This window comes from Trichosurus vulpecula, chromosome X, assembly GCF_011100635.1.
Source record: "Trichosurus vulpecula isolate mTriVul1 chromosome X, mTriVul1.pri, whole genome shotgun sequence".
Lineage (NCBI taxonomy): Eukaryota > Metazoa > Chordata > Mammalia > Diprotodontia > Phalangeridae > Trichosurus > Trichosurus vulpecula.
In genome coordinates this window covers 43,680,250-43,703,588 of record NC_050582.1, presented here as the reverse complement: position 1 = coordinate 43,703,588, position 23,339 = coordinate 43,680,250, and the positions used below count along the sequence as shown (strand labels likewise).

At 44.1% G+C, this 23,339-nt stretch overlaps 1 protein-coding gene across 3 annotated transcripts in view; it reads right to left on the bottom strand.

Moving 5' to 3' along the window:
- The window catches only part of MBNL3 (muscleblind like splicing regulator 3), a 122,742-nt gene that overhangs the window by 72,752 nt on the left and 26,651 nt on the right, over window positions 1–23,339 (bottom strand). For all 3 annotated transcript variants that reach the window (XM_036740207.1, XM_036740208.1, XM_036740209.1), the window contains exon 2: window positions 21,632–22,603. In XM_036740207.1, the coding sequence (XP_036596102.1) occupies window positions 21,632–21,805 (174 nt within the window). In that variant the 5' untranslated portion in view covers window positions 21,806–22,603. The remainder of the gene's footprint in view (window positions 1–21,631; window positions 22,604–23,339) is intronic.

Here is a 23,339-nt window from a genome sequence, read left to right as displayed (position 1 = left end):
TTCTGAGCAAAAAAGTGCCACCTCCCCCCTTTGGTGTGTCCTTGTGCAATGCCTCGGATCTAAATAAGGATGAGCGGATTCAGGAATAGGCTGAGAATAAGGCTGACCCTGGAAGAGGATGGGAGCCCTTTTTGTCACATGGGGATCCGGGGGAGAAAAATCGTGAAAAGGAAGCACTGATACATTCTCTCTCAGGGTAGGGTTTTTTTCCTTCAGCTTTCTTTACTGGATAGCATTAAAAAAAAACATCTATTTTGTCCTGTGACTTTTCCAGATTTTCAAATGCATGCTACTGTATTCTCTTACTTCATTCCCACTGGAGTTGAACTATGCTCCTAAATCTCTCTTTCCCTCCCTCTCCTTCCCTTTCCTTTTCTTTCTTTTTTCCTTTCTTCTCTCTCTTTCCTCAAATCTCCCCCTTCTTTCCATTTTTTCTTGCCTTTTTCCCTTTCTCTCCCTCCTTTTCCTCTCTCCTGCTTTCCCTTATCCTTCTTGCTCTCTCTTTCCTCTCTCCTCATTCTCCCCATCCTTTTCTCTCTCTTCCCCTCTTATCTCTCCCTTTATCCTTTTTTCTCTTCCCCCTCTCCATTCTTCCCCTCTCTTCCTCTTTCCTCATTCCCCCCATCCTTTTCTCCCTCTCCCCCTCATATCTCTCCCTTTATCCTTCTCTTCACCTCCTCTCCATTCTATCCCTCTCTTCCTTTCTTTCCTCTCCTCTGCTGTCCCTTTTTCTTTCTCTCCTCTTTCCATCTTCCCCCTCTCCTTCATCTTCCCTTTCTCTCTCCTTTCTTTTTCTCTCCTTTATTTTTCTTCTCCCTCCCTCCCCTCTCTCTCCCTCTTTCTCTAGCCCTCCTATTCTCCTCTTTTTGCTTTCCCTCTCCTCTCTTCCTCTTTCCTCCACTCCTTTTCTATCAATCTTCCTCCTCCTCTTTCCTCCTCTCTCCCTCTTCTCCCCCTCTTGCTCCTAGCCCTCTCTCCCCTTATCTTTTTGTCTTTCTCTCTTTCCTGCCCCCATCTTTCTCTTTTCCCCTTTCTCTCTCCTGCCCCTCTCTCTTCTCTCTTGTTTTCCCTCTTTCCTTCTCTTTCCCTTCCTGCTCCCCCTACCCCACCCCCAGTCTCTCAGGAGCAATGCTTTATTTTTGGAGACATTTCTTTACTGCAGGAGAGAGAAGAGAGGCAAAGACTGGGAGGTGAAGGCTCTGCCTGTGCCAGTTGGAGCTACAATGTTTCTAAAGTCAGACAGCTTCATCTGACTAGGATTTTACTCTGATGGAGTGAGGACTTGTAACTAGATCTTTTAAGAATCCAGGTCAACTTTGGAGACGGCTATTTTCGTTCTAACTTAGCTGCTAAGTTCTCTGTAGATTTATGTAAGTCACAATTGTGGTGACATTATGCCAGAAAGTGAGATTAAAAAAGATGAAAGCAACACATTTACAGTAAAAATCTCAATGATGGTAGACCTCAATTACAGTCAAACCTCAACTAATGAGAATGCTTGCTGAATGGGAGTAGGTATGTGGGGTTCTGATTAATTTCATTTTCTGAATAGCTGAGAGTTGCCAAAAAAACCATTTTGGTCTCAACTCTTGTGGTTTCAGATTATTCTGAAATGCCAAAGTCCACTTTCCTGCCTTAGTGAGGAGACTCACAACTTTCTATCACAACAGGAGGTTTTGCCGAGCTTTAGAGTTATTTCTATTACTCAGTACTGGTCAAGGCTGGGGAAATATCATCAAATCACAGATGATGAAACAAGGGAATTGCCCTGCTTTCCTACAGGTGACTTGCCCTAGGTCACACATAGGATTCTAGCTCTAGCACTAGAAGGGTCCTTAGAAGCCATCTAGTCTAACCCCCTCATTTTACAGATGGGGAAACTGAGGCCCAAAGTAGAAACGTGACTCACCCAAGCTTACCCAGGGACATAGTAGCATAGCTAGGCCTGGAACCCTAGGTCATCTGCTCTAAATCTAGTGTTTTTGCCAATGGGCCTGGCTACTTCCTAGAGGAGGTATAAAAGACTGGGCTGAATATGGCCTCCAGACTATAGGAGACACCCCAAAAGTGGGTTTTTGTACTAACTTTTAAATATGAGTTTGTTTTCTTTTTTCCCCTGAAAAGTCAATGAGTTGGGTTCCGGTTAATTGATTTAGCTGGCTGCTCTTTTTTAACAAGGGAACTTTTCTTTACCCTTCCATCTCTAAAACCTTAAGGTTGAAATATGTCACTTTGCATTTGGAGCACACAGCTTCTGATTAAGGTCTAAATAGATTTTTAACATATGAGGCCATGTCACCTATTCAACGAGGCCCTTTTACGAAGACTTGACCTTCTACTTTGCTCGGAAAGGCCTTATTAGCACTAATCATGCTTCCAAGAATATCTTAATTTACAAGCTGGCCATCTGCTGCAAAATCTAACTATTTTAAGGCAAAAACATCATGCTTTAAGATGAAGAGATCACATTAAAGGTTTCTAAATGAAAATGTAGTAGGGCTACTTCAGAGCAAAACAAAACAAAACATGTTAAATTCACATAGAAGGTAAACCATCCAAAATGCACCATTTGGAGCATAGCCAATGGCATTTTACTGGAGAATACTATGGGGCATAGTAAAATTGGCAAACGTGAGCAAATCCTGAGTAAAAGCATAAAAAATCCCCACCCCCACCTCTTTCCCCTCTCTTTCTCCCTCTCCCAGTGTGGTCTAGCAAGTTCATAAGGATGTCAGAGATGGAAAATGTTTGGTTTGGTGTGGAGGGGACTAAGGGAGTCGAGATGGAATAGAATTTCAACTGAGGGAATAAAATGAATATATACTTTCTACCCTCTCTGAGCTCTACTTCCTTGTCCCTTGAATCTGTCCCCTTGTCTCCAAATGCCCCCTGCCCAATTCCAGGCTCTTGCAAGGCAGCATGGCAGAGTGATGGCTTCCAATCCTGTCTTATTCAGGTACTAGCTGGGTACCCTAGGCAAGGCACTTCACTTTTCTGGCCTTAAGTTTCCTCCTCTGTAAAATGAAGGGGCTGGACTTGGGAGCCTCAGACGTCCCTTCTAGCTTTAAATCCCTGAGCCCATGATCCCAAATCACTTAGTTTGAGGGGGCTGGAATAGATAGCTTTGAGGACCCTCACAGTTCTAGGATCTGATGTGTGACCTTGGCTAAGTCACTTCCCCTCCCTGGGACTCAGTTTCCTCCTCTGTAAAATGGAAGGGTTGGACTAGAATTAGCACTTGTTAAACTGTGAGTCTTGACCCCATATTTAAGAAGAGCTGAAGGGGTTACAAGTGGAAAGAGTTTAAGAAGCTCTGGACTAGATGACCTCTGAGGGCCCTTACAGCTCTGGATTCAGGACCCCTATGGATCATCTCACTTGCCTGGTCTCCCTACCTCTAGGCTTGCTCCTCAAACCCCAGTCTATCATTCAATTCAATCCAACAAGCACCAATTAAATGAATGCAATGAGCCAGGCCCTAAATTAGGGGGATACAGAGACCAAAATGAAACCCTCACTCAGTTCAAGGAGCTTGCCTTCTACCAGGCTGCATGTAGGACATCCCTGAAAGACACTGGAATCCATAAGCCCTGCTGCCACCATCTCTCCCCTCCTTCCCTTCTCTCCACTCCACTGGGTCGCTTAGCGTCTACTAGGTGCTCTCTAAGCATCTGATGGTTGAATAAATGAATTGCTCCTTTTTAAAGGAAACTTCCTCAGCCGCTCCAATGCTCCTAAAGGTTTTATAGCATTAACTGATCCTGGGGTCTTTGTTATAAGCCTCACCCTCCAAAGTGGGGCATTCTTGATGCCCACCGATGCCAAGAAGGGAAACAGAAGCAGAGTGCTTTCCATGGCTTGTCCAAAGTCATTTGAGGATCTCTCACTGGGGCTATTATTGAAAGAATTTTCTATGCTGATACCACTTGCTGGGCCATTCTGGCTTTTAAATATTTCACTAGTTACATCTGCACTCCACCCCAAAAAGAGCATTTGTCAAGACTGCTTCTGAGGCTAATCAAAGTGAAGAAAGTGCTCCCAAAGTGAAATTCTTCCTCCAGAGGGGGCGCTGACAAAGAAGGGAGAGTGACATGGCTTACGAATGACTCACATTCAAAGAGAGGTTGAATGATGGCTTCACAAAAGCTCTCCCTGATTCCCCATGGAAAGTTTGTCACTCAGCCCCTTGAGACCAGAAAACGATGTGCAGAGGACATGCCCCCAGAGCTGTGATATAGGGGCAGCCTTATAATCTTCTAAATGACGGGTGCAGTAGTAAGGGTAAAACTGCTATTAGATTGGAAGCTCCTTGAGGGCAGCCACTATCTTTGCCTCTTTTTGTATCCTCGGTGCTTAGCGCAGTGCCTGGCTCATAGTAGACACTTACTAAATGTTTGTTAATTGATTGATTGAAAGCTGAATAACAGGAACTCTGCCTGTTGGGATTGGGATTTTTTTCCTTATAGTTAAAATGACAGAAAATACTAAGCAGTTGGAGATGTTGGGCTAACTGGATCTCTCTATTCACTTAACAATCCAATACAGAAACTCAAATCTGAAACCTAAGGTGGCCTAAGCATTGGCTCCAAAGCTAAGTTCAGGTGCCACCTTCTTCATGAAGTCTTTCTTGATCCCACCCTGTCGAGAGTGTGCACTTCCCTCTTTAAAACACCTTGCGTGGATCTGTCTGTGTTAAATTCCCCCCAGCCCAGTCCTCCCTCCCCACCTCAATTCAATATAAGCCCTTTGAGGACAGTGCCTAGCTTGTTTTTTTGGGGGGGGCAGGGCAGTTGGGGTTAAGTGACTTGCCCAAGGTCACACAGCTAGTACATGTGTCAAGTGTCTGAGGCCGGATTTGAACTCAGGTCCTCCTGACTCCAGGGCCGGTGCTCTACTGCCACCTAGCTGCCCCTAGGGCAAGATTTTATACCTAATAACAATAGCTAAATTTTACATAGTACTTGCAGGTTTACAAAGCACTTTGCAAATATTCTTACTGGATTTTTTTTTTAAATAGCTTTAAGAGTCACCTGCTATTATCACCCTCATTTTACAGGCCAGGAAACTGAAACCCAGGGATTAAGTGACTTGCTGAGGGTCATACAGCTAGTCACTGTCAGAGGTGGGATATGAACCCAGGATTCCCTGATTCCAAGGCCAGCACTCTATCCACTGCACCAGGTGGCTTTTTACAGTAGGACCTTAATAAATATTTGTTGACCTGTGGCTGAAAATTGGCCTGTAAGGACACCGCCAAGTCAGGTGGTCATTTTGACCCCAGGCAGTCCAAGTGTGCCTGCCAGGATTTTCTCAGTCATGCCCGAAAATGCAGGCCCGGATTTAGAAAACTGAGTTCATTTTATATAGGCCTAGACCGTCAAAGTTAGAAGGGGCCTTAGAAGCTATTAATTATTTAGTTAGAGCTAGGAGGTGCTTTAAAGACAATCTGCCTGCCTCATTTTACAGATGAGGAAACAGGTCCCGAGTGGGAAGGTAGCTTGCCCAGGGTCACATAGCAGTGAGGCGATAGCACAATCGGCAATAGGACCTCAGTCTCTTGATCTGGGGAGCTAAAGGATTACATGGGATCACAGATTTAGAATTGGAACAGACCTGAACCTTCAGGCAGAAATATACAGTGTTAAAGACAGAAGGGAATGGAGAGATTAGCTCATATCAGGCCCTCATTTCCCAGAGAAGACAAGAATCCAGAGGACTCCCTCCCCTCAGTTGGTCTCTGAGCGAGGTTCCACTCAGTTTGGCCAAACCCTCACAGAATGGCAACATTTCTTCTAAGGCCCAGAAAGCTCTGAAGCTCAGCTCTGAGGCCCTCGTCTCTAGTGCTGTTAGTCTCCCCAGGTCACTGAGACAATGAACAAAGGCTCCCCAGATCAGAGAAAATGAAGTACTTGCAGTGGAGGGAAAGATTGCTGACTCGAGGCCTGCCTCCTATGTGTACTTAAGGGCAGATGAAAACAATTTGGATTGTTTAAGGTCACAGAGTAAAAGAATTTCCCTTGGTGCACTCCTTTCAAATCCACATGCATCTTTTCGGCAAATGTAACCAGGAAGGGGCTTGTGGCCATGGTGGATGAAGCTAGCAAACCAAAAGCATACTCCACCGAAGCGGCAAAAGGTCTTGGGTTCTCCCAGGGGTCCTCTGCCTGGTCAGGACTAGGACCAGGGATGTGTCATCTGCCGCAACGTCTCCTGGTGTATAAACAACAGCAGGCTTTTGACATTTCCAAACTTATGAACTGTTTCTGGAGGGGCTAATGGACGAGGAAGTCAAATGCTGCTCTCACCTTCCCCTATTTAAGAACAGGGCCAGAGGGAGCCACGTCTTCTCTGTGACTTTGCAGCATGCTTCAATTGAAACACACAATATTGCCAGAGAATGCTAGCAGATTAAGTGCCAGCCTTGGAGTGGGGAACACCTGAGTGGGAACATCTCAGGAACTTATTGACTCAGGTCGAGTCTCATAGCCTCGATCAGCCTCAGTTTCTCATCTGTAAACTTTAGAGTTCTACAGAAATCGATTCATATTGTCTCCATGCCTTAACTGGTGGCTCAAATACAGTCTGTGCCATCAAAGCCTCAATGTCCATTCTTAGAATCAAGTTCACTCTTCAAACAGGAAAAGGCATTTTTTGATATCACAATAATGAGAGGTAACGGAGTTATTGTGGTCATAGTAGTAGTAGTAGTAGTAATGACGATGATGATGATGATGGTTCACATTTATAAAGGGTCCTTAAGATTCACAAAGACCTTTCCATTGACTATCCCATGGGAGTCCTTGACAATTTACAAGGTTCTTTCTTCACAATGACCACATCAGATAGACTATGTAAAGGTCATATTCTCCTTTTCTACATAGCAGAAAGTGAAGCTTGTTGAGGGGAAAATGACTTGCCCACGGTCTCAGGATGACAGGTTTAGAGCTGGAAGGAACCATTGAGGTCATTTAGTCTAATTTACTCATTTTGCAGAGGAGGAAACAAGCCCAGAGGAGAGAAGGGATTTGTCTAAAATAGGACAGGTAGTAAAGAGGCCAAAGTAGCATTCAACCCCAGGTTCCCTGACTCTGGATCAAGCATTTATAAAAAAAAACACAAGATGTATCACAAGGCTATTTAGTATTCAAACTCAAACCCAGGTCTTTGAAATTCAAGTCCAGCATTCATTCTTACAGATCACAAACTACCTTCTCGTTTTCATCTAGAGTCATAGATCTGGAGCTAGAAGGGACCTCAGGAGTCATTTAGTCTGCTCCTCATTTTACAAAGGAAGAAACTGAGGCCCAGAGAGGTTGAGCAACTTGCTCAAGGTCACAAGGGTGCTAAGTTCCAGAAGCAAGATTTGAGCTCAGGTTCTCTGACTATAGTACCTGTGTTCCTCACATTGTATCATACTGTCACTTTAAATAAGTGGACAATTACATGTAAAGCTTTTAACCCCAAAATAGAAAAAGTAGCTTTTAAGAAACAAACAAAATAGTAAATTCACCATCAATAGTAAACCAATAGACAAGTCAATTAGTTTACATCTCAAGGCAATCTAGGAAGTCCAAGCAGTGAAAAAGATCCAGGAAACAAAGGGAAAAGTTATAGGAATAAATGGAATCATTTACGCACATTTCAGAAAACATATGTCAAGAAGGACATAAAAAAGTGTAGAAAGTATTATTGGAGCCCATAATTAAATCTTGTGGTGAAATGGGGCCCTGGGGTGAGAAGTAAAGGCACAGAAGTGAGAACAGTGGGACCCTGAAGTGTGGTTCACGACATTGGATTTGAAAAAGAAAGGCAGACATCCATAAGGCATTGGAGGCTGCTAATGCCACATACGGAAGGAGAGGGAAAGCTCATTTGGAGATAATGAGGGCTGGCAGAGAAGGAAGATTCCTCTGGTACGTATAACCCAACAGGTTAGAGATCAAAGGACATACTAAAGCAAGTTGGGGAGGGAAATCTGAAAACAGTAAGCATCACATAGTGATTGGTCTTTTAGGGAAAAGAGAATACATACACACATATATGTCTAGAATCAGTAATTACCCTAATAAGGAGAGGAGACAAATATGTGAATCTAGAAAGTCATTAAGACAAGAAAAACCTACATACTGATCTCTCCTAGGTGAACAGTGGCCACCGAAGGAGAGAGGAGTTCCATCTCAGCCATTGTAGGGCTGCCATATGGCAGAAGATATGTCTGCCTCCAACCCAAGCCACTTTTCCCAAATCCCTTCTAACTTGAGTGAGGAAGGTGAAGTTATTTCGCTGTCTACTCTGTGGTGGGGAAAGGAGTTTTACAAGGGGTGCTCAGGCTAAGAATTTAGAACATGGAGACAACAGCCAGGTCACCAGGGCAGCTCACGAGTGCAATTAACCCATGATATACCCAAGTGACGCGATGGCGCCTGTAGTGATGTACCCGAGTGACGCGATGGCGCCTGTAGTGATGTACCCGAGTGACGCGATGGCGCCTGTAGTGATGTACCCGAGTGACGCGATGGCGCCTGTAGTGATGACCCGAGTGACGCGATGGCGCCTGTAGTGATGTACCCGAGTGACGCGATGGCGCCTGTAGTGATGTACCTGAGTGATACAATGATGCCTATAGTGATGCACCTGAGGTGGGCCTCATTTTCCCGTAACTGAAGACATCCTTTTTTATTTTTCGGCTTAGCCTGGCATAGTTACTTTGCTTGGAATGTGGCATGGATGTATCTAAGGTCACAGGTTCACTGCCTATATAGGCATCTAGATTCTGAATTAGCTTAGTTCTCTGCCCTGAGGCTATGTGGGCCTCTCATATCTAATAACCATGCCATTGCTCACAGGAACACACGGATGGCTTGGCACGAACCCATCGCCATCACTATAACTCAAAGTCCACCTCTACCATTGGGCGGGTCATCTTTGCAATGTGGAAGTCAATATATTTCAAGTTAATTCAATGCCATGAACACTCGTTATGTGCCAGGTCACTGTACTAGGCCCTGGGGAGACAAAGACAACAAGGAGACATTCACTACACTCGTGGAGCTACTAGAGTCTTCAATAGCTATTTTTACATAGGAGTGTTATTGGCAAAAGTGAATTTTCATAGACACCAATAATATTTAGAAGGATTGTAAAGAGCTTTACCTCATTTGATTCTCACAACAACCTTATGAGATAAGTGCCATGACTATCATTGTTCCCATTTTACAGATGACAAAACTGAGGTTGAGAGGTTAAGTGATTTGCCCAGGGTCATAGCTAGGAAGATTGCTAGGAAGCTATGCTTCCTAGATAGCTAGGTGGCACAGTGGACAGAGTGCTGGGCAGGGAGTCAGGAATACCTGAGTTCAAATCCAACCTCAAACATTTACTAGCTGTGTGACCCTGAGCAAGAGTCATTTCACTCTGTTTGCCTCAGTTTCTTCATCTGTAAAATGAACTGGAGAATGAAACAGCAAACCACTCCAGTATCTTTGGCAAGAAAACCCCAAACGGGGTCACGGAGAATTGGACAAGACTGAAACAACTGAACAGCAACCATAATAATAGATGGGAATCGAATTCAGATTTTCCTGATTCTAGACCCCGAATGGCACCGATCTTCCACTGATCTCCCTCTCTGAGGCTTGGCATGGAGGTGACCCTGATTTCTGGAAGGCTGTACCAGCTGAGTTCAAGCTATGCAGGCTCCTGCCGATCCAAGGTGGAAAGGCTTTGAATGTGTGGGGGAAGGGTGAGGGAATAAGCGATGGTGATGGATGGTGTGTCTGCTCCCTAAGGACAAGCCTAACTGAGTGGGGAGAAACTCCTCACTTTGGCCTCTTCTGGGCCTCAGCTTGCTTCCCCAACTGGAAAAGGAAAGGGTTGGATTAGAAGATCTCAAACTATCCTTCTCATACAGAATCCTCTGACATGATATAGCTGAATTCTCCCCCTGGGAGCTTTAGGTCACGTCTAGTCACCAAATGACTAGCTTAGTACTGGTCTCCCTATTTCACAGCTAACAAAACTAAGGCACGTTAAAGAACTTAGCTCCAGATCACATAGGCCATGAGCAGGAGTGTCTTGGTTGTGCTAAGGCCAACGTTTAAATTCTCTGGGCACTGTTGGTGGGTTTTTCTGAGCCTCTTCAATATTCTTTTTTTTCCTGAGGAAAACTTAGACTGGAAAGGGTATGCGACCCAAGACATTCTTTGGAAGAAATAAGCAAGTGACTTTCTTGGCCAATCAAGTCTCTCGGAGGTTCAGTTCAACACGAATTTAGGGAAGTGATGTTTTCCAATGGAAAAAGCCCCAGAATGAGAGGATCTGGCCTCCCCTCCCCGGCTCTGCTCCTTACTCTCTGTGTGACTTTTGGCACCTAGTCGCCCTCTCTGAGCTTCAGCATCCTCTAGGATATGAAGAGTTTGAACCAATAACCTCCAAGGACTGTTTCAGTTAGAAACCTGGCAATCCAAGGGTTGGATATGGAGCCAGAAGGCCTGAGTTCAAATCTTGCTGCTTCTACTTCATAGCAAAATAAGTTTTAATTTTCAGAGTATGGCATTAATGTAGGTGGGGGGAGGTATCTGCAGAATTTTGAAGAGGAGAAATTTGAAGGCCAGGCCTTCCAAGAATTCCTTCTCTCTTGGAAGGGACCTTTGAGGCCATTTGATCCACTTCTCTTATTTTCGTAATGCTGGGTGAGTGGGAAGGGATGGAGGAAGAATCTAAGCTCGGCTTCAGACCACTTGGTCTTTCTCCCCCTCTTCCTCTGAAGTTCAAAGGAGGCATTCTGTCCCACCATCATGGGCAGACCCAACGCTGGTGATCAGCCTGGTGACAGTACTGTCCAACCCAAGAATCTAAAGCTCCTTCGCTTCCACTCCAATGGGTTCTCTACACAGCTGGGCCAAAGGGATTTTCCTAAAGTGTAGATCCGGCCATGTCACTCCCCTGCTCAGTAAACTTCACTAGCTCCCTAATACCTCCAGGATCACATATAAACTCCTCTGTTTGGCATTGAAAGCCCAACCTGGCCCTAACCCATCTTTCCAACCTTATTACACACACTCTACAATCTAGTCAAACTAGCTTTCTCACTATGCCCCATACAGTACATTCCATCTTGCATGTCCCATATCTTTGCACAGGCTGCTCTCCTCACGTCTGGCACTCTTTCCTTCCTCTCCCACTTAGAATGCCTACTTTCCTTCAAGGTTTAGCTCAAAGGCCACACCTTCTACATAAGCACAGTGGATAGCACACCGGGCCTGGAGTCAGGAAGACCTGAGTTCAAATCAAGCCCCAGACACTTATCAACTAGGTGACTCTGGCCAAGTCTCGTAGCCTTTGTCTGCCTCAGTGTCTTCATCTGTCAGATGGGGATAATAATAGCACGTGTCTCACAGGGTGGTTGTGAGGATCAAATGAGATATATTATTTATGAAGTGCTTAGCACTGTTCCCTGCATTTAGTAGGCTCAATATAAATGCTTATTCTTATCGTCATCATTCTCCTAGTGCCCCCCAAAATCACTTTTGATATATCTCTTTGTGTACATCTCCACCGATAGAATGTAAGCTCTTTGAGGGTAGATATTGTTTCATTTTGGCCTTTGTATCCCCATGTCCTCGGACAGAGCCTGGCACATCAGTAGGTACTTAATAAATGCATATTGGTTGACTGGTTGATTGATTGATCCAGGAGGGAAAAGCTTGGTGTTCCAGAAAAAGCACTGATCTAGGACCTGGGATCTAGTAATTATTTGTTGAATTGAACTCATCTTATGATCCTGTCTCCTTCACTGACTGTGTGATCTTGAGTGAATCATATCCTTTCTCTGGGCCTCCTCAGATCCTAGATTTAGTGCTGGAAAGGAACTCAGAGGCCCTCTAGTTCAACTCCTCAATTTTTCATATGAGGAAAGTGATGCTGAAATTGGGTAGGTGACTTGTGTAAGGTCATACAGGTAGTACGTACCAGGTTCAGGATTCAAACCCAGGTCCTCTGGTTTTCAACCAAGCCTCATGCTCCCTCATCATTTACAGTATTCTCCCTCTTGCCCTCTTAGTATACACCTTTTTGTTAAACTCTCCATGAAGACTTGGCAACACATGTGTACCTGAACAAAGAGACTGAGGGCTGGCTAAGGTAACTCGGGGAGGGGGCTACAAACACCCCCAAGCCCGCAGGCTCTCTCTGTGGGTTGGAGCTTCCTAGACTAGATGGTTTCAGAACAGGTCCCGGCTAGTGCTCTCCCTCTGGCTCAGGCTCAGAAGTACCATGTAGGGTATGGACACGGTTTTTCTATTTAATCATCTGACTCATTCAGCTTATTTGGGCCAGTCCCAGGACCAGTCACTGTGTGGATTTCACAGCTATTCCAATACCACACCCAGAGGCAAAAAAAAAGGCAACCCAAACCTGCCAACATGCTTGAGCAATGAGGCCCAGGACAAGATGAAGGCTAAATATAGTATTCTTTTCAAAGTGCTATCCTTGCTAGTCCCCTGATCAGGACACTAATAAAAGGTGGGCTGAGAGAATTGCAACAAATAACTTTGAAATGAGAATCTGATAAACTAATAACCAGGAAACTAAGAAAAGTTGTTTTTTTCAGTCTTAAATTAAATGCTAAAGGCCAGGAGTATGACTGCCAGGAGAGTTTCATCTTGTACAGGCTGTCTCCAGCTTCCCATTGGGTCAGGTCCAAAAGCTTATATGTAATTTGGTTGTTTTGTTTGAAACTTGGAACACATTTTCCCATAGAAACAATGTTTTGTATGGTAATTAGGTTCCCAGGCTAGCCCATGAAATCTACATTAAGCCATAGTGTACCTGTATTATTGTATTGGACTAACAGTGCTAGAGACCCTAACTCTCCTGGGAAGCCATGTTGTTATGGGAAAATGGGTCTGAGGTATCTGCTTGGGTAGCCAAAAACACATCTTCCCTCACTGCAGCCCTGGAAGTAGATGATGGACCCTTGCGCCCCTTGCCCCATACACTTACAAGGACTCCCTTAGCTCTAAGCCATGGCCCAGGAGAGGGGCTCCAGGTGGGTGGGGACCATCGGAAGTCTTGGGGCCTTCAGAAATCTGAGTGTCTTCAGAGCTGTAACTAACAGCTTTGTAACTTTATACCCAGAGCAAGCTTCACAAAATATGTCCTCAAGTCAAAATGAAAATGAGGCTCTGGAGAGTGGCACAACATACCTAAGATCACACAGATAGTAAATGGCAAAGATGGGAGTTGAATCCAGCTCCTCTAACTCTGGAGTCTGTGCTGTTTCCACTGCTCCACACTGCCTTGCTTGAAGCTGCCTCAGGTGCAGTAGTCTGGGAAGAAAACAGGCCCGCCTGGCCACTTCCCATTTTGCCTGATTCCTCTTGCTAAGCGAGTGCTAGGGGCCAGCTAGGTGGTGCTGTAGCAGATAGAGCGCCAGGCCTGGAGTCAAGAAGACCTGAGTTCAAATCCAGTCTCAGTCACTTACTAGCTGTGTGACCCTGGCCAAGTCACTTCACCTGTTTGCCTCCATTTCCTCATCTATAAAATCAGCTGGAGAAGGAAATGGCAAAACCAATTCAGTATCTTTGCCAAGAAAACCCCAAATGGAGTAACAGAGTAGGGCACAACTGAAAACGACTAAAACCCACCACCAACAAGCTAGTGCTAAGCTTGGTTGTGTGTATGCTGCTAAAGTGTGGTCACTTGCCAACTTAGATGCCCTCCTTGACTGGCCCTTTTGCAATGTTTTCCCCCTTGCCAAGCTGCCTAGGTGTTCATGTCAATCTCATTCTACTTGCACAAAAAAGTGTGGCATGCTGGGACAGGAGACAATGCTCCTCCCCTGCTGAGGCCTTCTCAGCCCACTTAGGTCACAGTGACCCCTCCCTCCTCATTCCATTCATTGCCATCAAGACTAGACTGGGACTTTTGAGTGGGCTGTCTTGCTACATGTTTCTGATTGTTATTTAACCTCTCCTGTATATATTTCTTATCTCCAACAAGACAGACTGGGAGCTCTGTGAGGGCAGGGATAACCTCTTATGGCACAGGGCCACATATAGGAAGTGCTCAATTAGCATCTGCTTTTTAAGAATATGAAGTTCCGTACTATCTTCCCGGCAGCCAGGAAAATCAAGGCAGGGGATAGAAATAAGATTAGGGTTATAAAGTCACAGAACAGGCAATCAATGAACAAGCATTTATTAAGCACCTACTATGTGCTAGGCATTATACTAAGCACTAGCTTGTCCATGTTGGAAAAGACCTTGGAGGCCATTTGGCTTAACCTTTTCATTTTACAGAAGGGGAAACTGAGGCTCAAGAGAAGCACTGGCCTAAAGTCCAACATCGGGTCCTAGGTCTAGAGCTGGAAGGGCCTTCAGAGGCCATGTAGTCCACCTACTCTTATGGATGGAGAAATTGAGGCCCAGAGATTTGAAGTCCAAAGTCATAACGGTAGTAAGTGGCAGAGTCTGGATTTTAACTCAGGTCCTCTGACTCCAGAACCAGCGCTCTTTCTAAAAGTGAGGTTGTTTTGGAAGAAGACTCCAATGGATCTGCACTCTTGTCAATTTGGACACTCCCTCCTGTGATGCAGGTGCATGCCCTACTTTCCCATGACTCCTCATCCTGTATTCTACATTCTAGCCTAACTGGGCCTACCTGCTACCTCCCAGCACCTGACATTTCCTCTCCCACCTCTGTGCCTTTGCATAGGCTAACCCCCCTAGTATCTGACACTCCACCTAGTACCCTTGAAGATTCAGCCTATATGCCTTTTTCTATGGGAAGCTAAGGCTAGATGGCCAATTAATGGGTATATTGTAGTGGGGATTCTTTTCAGGTATACACTGTACTACATAGCCTCGAGTTCCAGCTCAGAAAGTCTAGCATTAGGAATGCTTTCACATACCACTAACACCCAATCCCTCAGTTCTGGGATGGCATGAGAGGAAGATTCTGCTGGGAGGGAGCTCCTAGGCACAGACATAACCATTGTTCATTTGTCAAACTGGAAAAACTGGAGTTACATATCTTTCCTGGATGACAGCACTAGCCCTTTTCAGGGACAGCACTACAATTGACATATGGAGATGGGGTAAGAAAAGACTTTAACTAGATGCTTGCTTCTCTTTATTCTTCTGGGGACAGAGCTCACAGGGCAGCCATCTTAGTCAGAGAAATGACAAAACTAGATTGGCATTAAAACTCTGGGAAATATATATGGCTCTGGAACCAATCGACTCATTGAAACCAGTTTACCTTGTGTACTGGTTAACTTCAAGGATACTCAGTGTCAACGCTTGGAGATGGAGAACAATGTTTCTAAGCAATATTGTATCAGAACTGCATGTGGCTCCAAGCCCATGGCATCAACATTGAGGTGGGAGGGAAATTGCAGGGGAGCAGCTGTTAGTGTACACGTTCTGATGTTTGGTACACTAGATGCCATCCAGGAGGCCTGGAGTGGGTACCCATAGAGAGAATCTGATCATTCCTAGGACTACAAAGGAGTCATGACTAATGGGGGGAGTCATAGCAAGCCCAGTATGTGCATAGTGTCTTCTCTCATCGGACCTACAGCATGGCCTGTTCACCATTAGACCAACAAAGATAAAACCTCGCAAATGGGCCTACATTCACAATCCTAATACCTTCTTGCCTAATGAGGCAGCAGAAGTTCATTGATATCTGGTTAATATGGATTAGGAGGGCCCAGAGTTAGCTGGGCACATTTCCTACCTCATCTGAATGCCAGCCCCACTTCACATCTGTCCAGACCATTCATTTTGGACTTAGAAGGAGAGAGTCATAGATTTAGAGGGGGAAAGGTTACCTAGTCCAACCCTAATCATTTTTACAGATAAGGAAACTGAGAGGTGAGGAAATCTGCCTGAGGTCACATAGGCAATAAGTAATGGAGTCAGGAGTTGAGGCCGGCTCTGTTTACTCTAAATCCAAGGCTCCTTCTGCTACACCCTACTGTGGAATAGTGTAGCAGTTAAATCTAATTTCCCCAACCACACAAGGAGGGCCTAGATAGGAGGGGCTGAATCCTATACTACTTCGTATCTCTCACAGTGCCTAGATTATAGGATGTGCTTCAGAAAGTTATTAATAAGCAAAAATCCTGGTTCTATCACAGACTTTTGAAGAGCACATTTTCCCAAATCATTTATTGTTCTAACTCTAAGTATACTATGTTTCTTATTATTTTATTGCTTAAGAAAGGCACAAAAAGTAGAAATGTAAAGACTGAAACATTCTGATTTTCTTTTGTCTAAACTACTTTCTGGGGGGCAGTTGGGGTGGCTGTGATTTCATTAGTTTGGGGACCCACAAGGATGGAAATTCCTTCCACCAACATAAACTGGCAACTTGTTTTAAACTTAGCTTTAGACAGTTGCCAGAGGGTCCCGAGAGGTACAGGACGTGTATGTAGTCAGAAAGCTACCATATCAGAGGCAGAATTTGAACTCGGGTTTTCCTGACTGAGACCAGGCTACTGCCCACTATGCCACATTGCTTCTCCTGCTTCCAAAAGTGTGAAATTCTGCTCTTGCAAAAGGTGAGTGTTCCATCAGCAGTGTCCAAATAGAAAAAAAAATTATTGACATGTAGATAATAATCTTGGTTATAAAAGACCCAGTCATAGAAACTGATTTGATGAAAACAATGGTGATACCTGTTTAACTTGGAGTGACATTTGCTGAAAACACTGAGCCTGGATCAATGGTAAACTGTGTAATGACAAGGAATTGGCATACAATTGAATTAAGCAACGAGCTCAAGAGAAACTTTGTGGGAGAAATGACTGCTGGCGGGCAGAATCGACAATTGAGTCGCAAGAAGCTGCAGCATGATGTGAAGTGGTTCTATTTTAGTGAAGGCTCAAATCGATCTTAGGGCTGTATCAGGTTTGTTAGTGATCACTGAACATTTAGCAACTGTGGACTCATCTATTCATTCCAAAAGCATTCATTAGGCACCTACTATGTACAAAATACCTTGCCAGGTGCTGGTGTATAGAGTGCTGCATTTACAGTATTTATTTAAGTAGTCATTAAGTTTTGACCTTCCTGTTTTTATAATGATCCTACATTGTGAGGCAAGCACAGGACACAGGCCAGCACCCATACTGAGTGCTGTAGTACTAAGCCATCGGCAAGCGGTAGAGTACCCAATGCTAATAGAATCCCTACAGAAATCTATGCATGTCAGGTGTGTTGTTGACTAAGAACTCACAACAAAATTGCTTCCCGTTATTTAAACATATATGGAAGGATGAGCATGGTTTAGATACATTTAAAAGATGCTCCAATTATACACCTTTACAAGGGAGACTGCACTTGCTGTGATGACCATAGCGACGTGTTGCTCACTAATCATGGGGCAGAGACTAGCACAAATAATACTGAAAGATTAGGTCTACACATCAATGCATTGGTATTTTGCCCTAAAGTCAGCATTGCCTTCAGGCCAATCATGAAACAGTCATGCTATAGGAAATACGGTATGGCTGATAATATCTCACACAGGCATGGCCCAGGAGAAATTCAGAGGACTATATTATTTGAATAATGAATTAAAGAGTTATTTGCAGTTTTTTCTAAATATATTTCATTTTGGTGTTTTCATGAAAATTATCCAAGAAAGTGGGGATAAATTAAGAAAATCATAAAACCAAACCAAACCATGCCTGGGAGTGCTTTTCAAAGTTAAAGAAAGCTCCCATTGCTTGTACCCCATGTAACTGTGCATTACAACACCAATATATATTTGTAGAAGCTATTTTTAAGTGCTGAATGCAGCTGATAGCTTATTTCACTGATCAAGTGGTCCCCTAATCACTCATTAACTGTTATCTATTTACTCTCTTGATTAAACATTTACCAAGCTTTACACTGAAACGGCTGTATATATTTTATTAACTATCAGCTTCCATATTCCTTTTCTTCCAGACGGTTGTTCCTTGGCATTTATTTTCCCATAATTGGGAGAAATGGCCAAAGGAGATGTTTGCAAAGTGGCAAATCAAAAAACTGGGTGATCATGTGTATTTCCTTCCCTATCCCCAAGTGAAGGTCAAGGTGCTTAAGGTGGAAGGTGGACTTAGTGTAAGAAGCCCCAAGTCGGATGCGAAGTCCCTCACACAATCACAGTGATCTCAGAGTAAGAAGGGAACTCAGCAGCCATCTATCTGCTTTGACCCCTATCCCTACCCTACCTCCCTATCAAGAATCCCCATAACAACCTACCAGACAAGTGTTCATCCACCTCTCTAGTGACAGGGAAGCTAATGCCTCTATGGGCAGGCCGTTCTGTTTTGGGACAACTCTAAGGGTTACAGTTTTCCCTTAAAGCTTAAATTCGCTTCTTGGAGACTTTCACCAACTACTCCTGAACACCTAATGTGGTAATTCATTCTTATTAGCCCTGTCTGAAAGATGATTTAGTACCTGTAAATGTCTATCTACCACTGAACAGCCAAGACATTTCCTGAGAATTGCAAAGAAAATACCCTATTTCATAATAATACTCTACATTTCCAGAATGCCTTCACACAAAAGATCTCACTTGAACCTTACAGCCACCCTATGAGATGGACAATCTCGAGGGATTACTTTCTTCTCCCCACCCCCACCTCCTTTTTAAAGACATGGGCAATCTGAGCCTTGGAGAGTTTTGGTGAATTGCCCAGGGTCACCCAGCTAGTAACTTGGAAAGCCAGGACTAAAACCCAGACCTTTTGACTCCAGGTCCTGTGTTCTTTCCATCATACCATGCGGCCTCTGATGGAGAGTCGTATCTCTGAATACCCTGCAAAAATGTGTTTTTGTAATTTTTGTTGATAAGTAAATATTCCATAAATGAAGTAAACATGTTAAGCTCTGTATTTATCATGTCTGTTTTAACTAGCAGCAGTGCTCAGACATTTTCAAGGCCAAGGAAAAGTCAACTTTTTCTGATTAAAAAAAGATTTTGTTCTTGGACGGAAAATGGTTTGCCATCAGGAAATGAGAAACAAAGAAATGTGCAAAAGCAGCTACTCAACGAGTCACTCATTTGATGAGATTACGTTTTTTGGTATGTGAGCAAATAATGTCTTGATTATCCAGTACCGCTAGAATGAAATGAAAAAAAATATGCTTGTGTGTGGGGTTTTTTGGTGGGGCAAGTAGAGATATGAATCGAGGATTTCTTTTGTGTGGGAAACCCCCTCCTCTGCTGCAGATTGGTGACCCTTCTGGGGTACTGTCCATGGTCACCCAGCTGGTATGTGGCAGGGGGAGGACTTGACCCCCAGCTGTCTTGACTCTAAGGCTGATCCTCTATCTGCTAAGCCACACTGCTAATAATGCAAGCAAAACCATATGGAAGAAGCTTAGTTCTTATTAGTCAATCAATAGGCATGCACTTATTAAGTGCCTACTATGGGCCAAGCATTGAGTTAGGCATTGAGATAGAAAGACAGAAATGAAACAGTCCCTGCCCTAAGGGAACTTCCATTCATATCACCCCATTTCACACAAGTCTAAAGAAACAGACATGATCTGTAAGGTTCTTTCTAATTCATTAGAATTTAAAAGGGCAGGAGAGAGAGAGAGAGGGAGAGAGAGAGAGAGAGAGAGAGAAGAAAAGAGGAGAGGAAGAGAAAGAAGAGGGGAGGGGAAGAGAAAGAAGAGGGGAGAGGAGAGAAGAGGAAGAGAAAGAAGAAAGGAGAGAGAAAGAGAAGGAAGGAAAGAGACAGAGAGAGGAAGAAAAAGAAGAAAGGAGAGAGAGAAGAGACAGAAGAGAGAAGAGAGGAGAGACAGAGAAGAGGAGTGGGGAGGGAGGTAGAGAGGGGGGGGGAGAAGGAGAGGAGAACCCATCCTCCACCCCCAGAGACCAGGGATTCATTACCCACATTTTTGGCTTCTATGTTTTGATAATCATCCTCTCTCTCCTTGGTTTCAGGATCATTCAGAACAGGATGCGAAAACAGCAGTGCAATGTTTTTTCACTCTAAGCTTCTGTCCAGAAACTGTGCATTAGACCTCACTCTACCTCGTACAACATTTATGGAAGTTCAGGCTTCCTGCCCTCTGCAACGTGACTTTCCATATGAGGTGTACTTTACTCCAAAATAGGAAATGGGTCAACATGTTTAGTGGGAGTGCACATGGAACGAGGACATCTGCTAAGCAAGCCAGTCAGGAAGAATGTCAAGCAGGCCTTTATTTATGGCCATTAACAATGCATTTCACTTAATGGTTCAAAAACACAGTTGGGCTTGGATTTTTTAACGGTAACAATTTAAAAAAAAATATTTGGAATGAGAAAGTTCTCACCCTATAATCTTTTAGTGTCTCATGAATTACTGGTTGAAAATGGAACCACCCCCAAACCACAGATAAGCTATTATACTTTGGTAGGTTAGCATCTCTTCAAGGGTGTTTGACAATGACTACATTGACATAGGAACCTAATAGTCTCCAGCAAGTCAATGTCTCTGGGCCTTGGTCTCCTTATCTGTAAAATTTTTGGCTTAGGCTAGATGCCCTCTAGGGTCCCGTTTAGCTCTCAATCTGTGATCTTATGCTCCTAAGGAAATTCACATTTAATATCAAAAGGAACCATAGGAGAGAGCCATGGTCCTCCTTGGGTGTCAAAACCAATTATATTGCAAGAAACTTCCTGATTCTTCCAGTGTCCAAAACATCTGGCAGGGGGGAGTTCTACCAAGTTGAGGGGACCATTATAATGCTACACATACACAGTCACATTCTGTCTGAGAAAATATAGTATTCACATAGGTTCTTCCTATATCTCTTCGCCCCCAAATATTCTGCATTCCAGCCAGAGTGGCTTTCTTGTTATCCTTCAAATATGTCACTCCATGTCCATCCTCTGGGCCTTTGCACAGGCTATCCCCTTTGTGTGGAGCACCTTCTTTCCTCACCTCTAGCTCCCTTCATGGTTCAGTTTTTGTCATCTCCTACTAGAGACCATTCCCAATTCTCCCAGTTGTTAGGGATCCCCACCACTAAAATCACTTGGTATTTAAATATGATATATTTTGTATGAATTTTTCAATGTACTCACTGCTCTACTCCCTCTCCATCCCACTGTCCAGCTCTGCTCTACCCCCTACCATCCCTCACTGGCACATAATCTCCTTGAGGCCTCTTTTGGTCTTGTCTTTGTATTCCCAGTGCCCAACACATTTGTTTTTCAATCAGATTTGCGATTTCATTAGTGGAGAGGACTCCCAGAGAGAACACTCCCTTTACCAATGCATACTAGCAGCTGTTTTGCAACTTATACTCTTAGGTCAAATGATTTGCCCAGGGTTACACATCTGCCAGCAGCCAGCATGCGCCAGAGGCAGGATCTGAAACAACCAGGTCTTGCTGATGCTGGTGCTGGCTGTCTATTACAATGTGCTGCTTTGAGAAACATAGTAGGCACTTAAGACATATAACTGAATTTACATCATTGTCTCTGTGTGTGTGTGTGTGTGTGTGTGTGTGTGTGTGTGTGTGTGTGAACAGGAATTCATAGCTTCTATTTCTACCCACCCAACATTTTAGCAAGATAGCAAGGCAACACATTGACATTCCCCTCACACCCATGTTCAGGCGGGCCTCACCTTAAGAGAATCAAAGCAGGCAATCACACGACCGTTTTCCACATGGCAGCTCCTCGATGGATGGGCAAACTTGCATTCTGCATCAGATCGAGAACAAGTACCTCTCTGAAACTCTCGACATACTTCTAGAGTCAGCCATTTTGTATCCCGAACCAAAGACACATTGACAGCCATTGTGAAAACAAAGGGGAAACTAGCAACTCTACTCTTTCTTGGTTTTTGTTGTTGTTTTTATTTAAGGACAATGTCCCTCCTAATTTTAAAAAGGGTTAAAAAAGTGAATTCAAGTGAACCGTGAAGAAACCAATCTCGTTGCTTTGGTAAAATTTGAGATTTGTCAGCACTTAGGTTTTTGTTTAAGTCCAATTGGGTCTACTCGAATGAGATTTCAATATAAAGCCAATTGCACAATGGAAATCTTAGCAGGAGAACTGAAAATCAGATTCAAGGCCAGCTCCTAAAAGTACATTGGGAGGAGGTCCAATAGCGACTGGGGGGAGGGGAGATTGTGCCTCTGCCCCAAGTTACTTGGAAAGAACTAGCAGGCTTTCCAAGGGATTCTATGCTCTCTCCAGTTTAGATGGTTTCAATTATTCTCTGCAAAAAGCATATGTTGCTGGCAGCGCCTCGGTTTGTGGAGGGGCCTGGCCCTTGGGGAGAAAACTTTTTTTTTTGTCTTCCTTATTTCTGGTTTTGAAAAAAAAATCACGGTTGGGAAGCGTTCAAACAAGCGCAAGGATGTTGCAACTGTTTAAATTTAAAAAAAAAAAGGACGAGGGAGGGAAAATGGCCGAGCAAATGATGTGTACTAGGGGGAAAAAAGGATGGATGAGTTGCCGTCAGGATATAAACTAAAAGCAACGCCAAATTTTTTTTAAAGGAAAGGAGTGGGTGGGGGTGGAGGTTCGGGAGAGGCAGCCCTAGAGAGAAATCCAAGTAGTAGAGATTTCAGGAAAGGCACTTTTCAGTAACCTGCAGATGGAAAAAAAAGAAAAGAAAGACAAGAAAAGGAATCAGCTGAAACAATATAATTTTCTCTTTTCCAAGTCTCATTTTTCTGAGAGAAGCAACTTGGGCAATTTCAAACAGGAAACCTCTAGATACTGACAGTGTAGCATGGTACAGTGTGCCATGGGAGCTAAAAGGGCATTTCCCCACATGGAGCCGCGCATGGTAACAGGAAACAACCAATTAGGTTGACTGTTGCAATGGAAGTCTGGGCAGCAGCCCAATAAAAGAGATGGTTTCATATTGATCTCCTCTGGCAGACAGTCATTTTTGTGCCCACTGCACAGAAAAGAGAAAGAGAAAGAGAGAGAGAGAGAGAGAGAGAGAGAGAGAGAGAGAGAGAGAGAGAGAGAGAACAAAACAAAACAGTGGTCTTCCCGGGTCCCACATGAGAGTGTTGGCTAGATGTGGCCCGGGTGATTGGAGGGTGCCTAAAGGCTGCCCTCTTGCCAGGCTGGGCCTGGAGTCTGATTGGGCTGCCTGGCCTGCTTTCCAACTCTAGAAAATGGGAGTTACTAGGGTGTGTGTGTGTGTGTGTGTGTGTGTGTGTGTGTGTGTGTAGGCTTTCGGAAACACGACTGCCATGAGGCTGAACGCTACTGTCAGAATGCAGCTCGATTGAGATATAGGGAAAATCCCTGCCAACACAGTGTGGAGGTCTTTCTGGAATTTGTGTTGCAGACAAAGATGAAACCCTTTT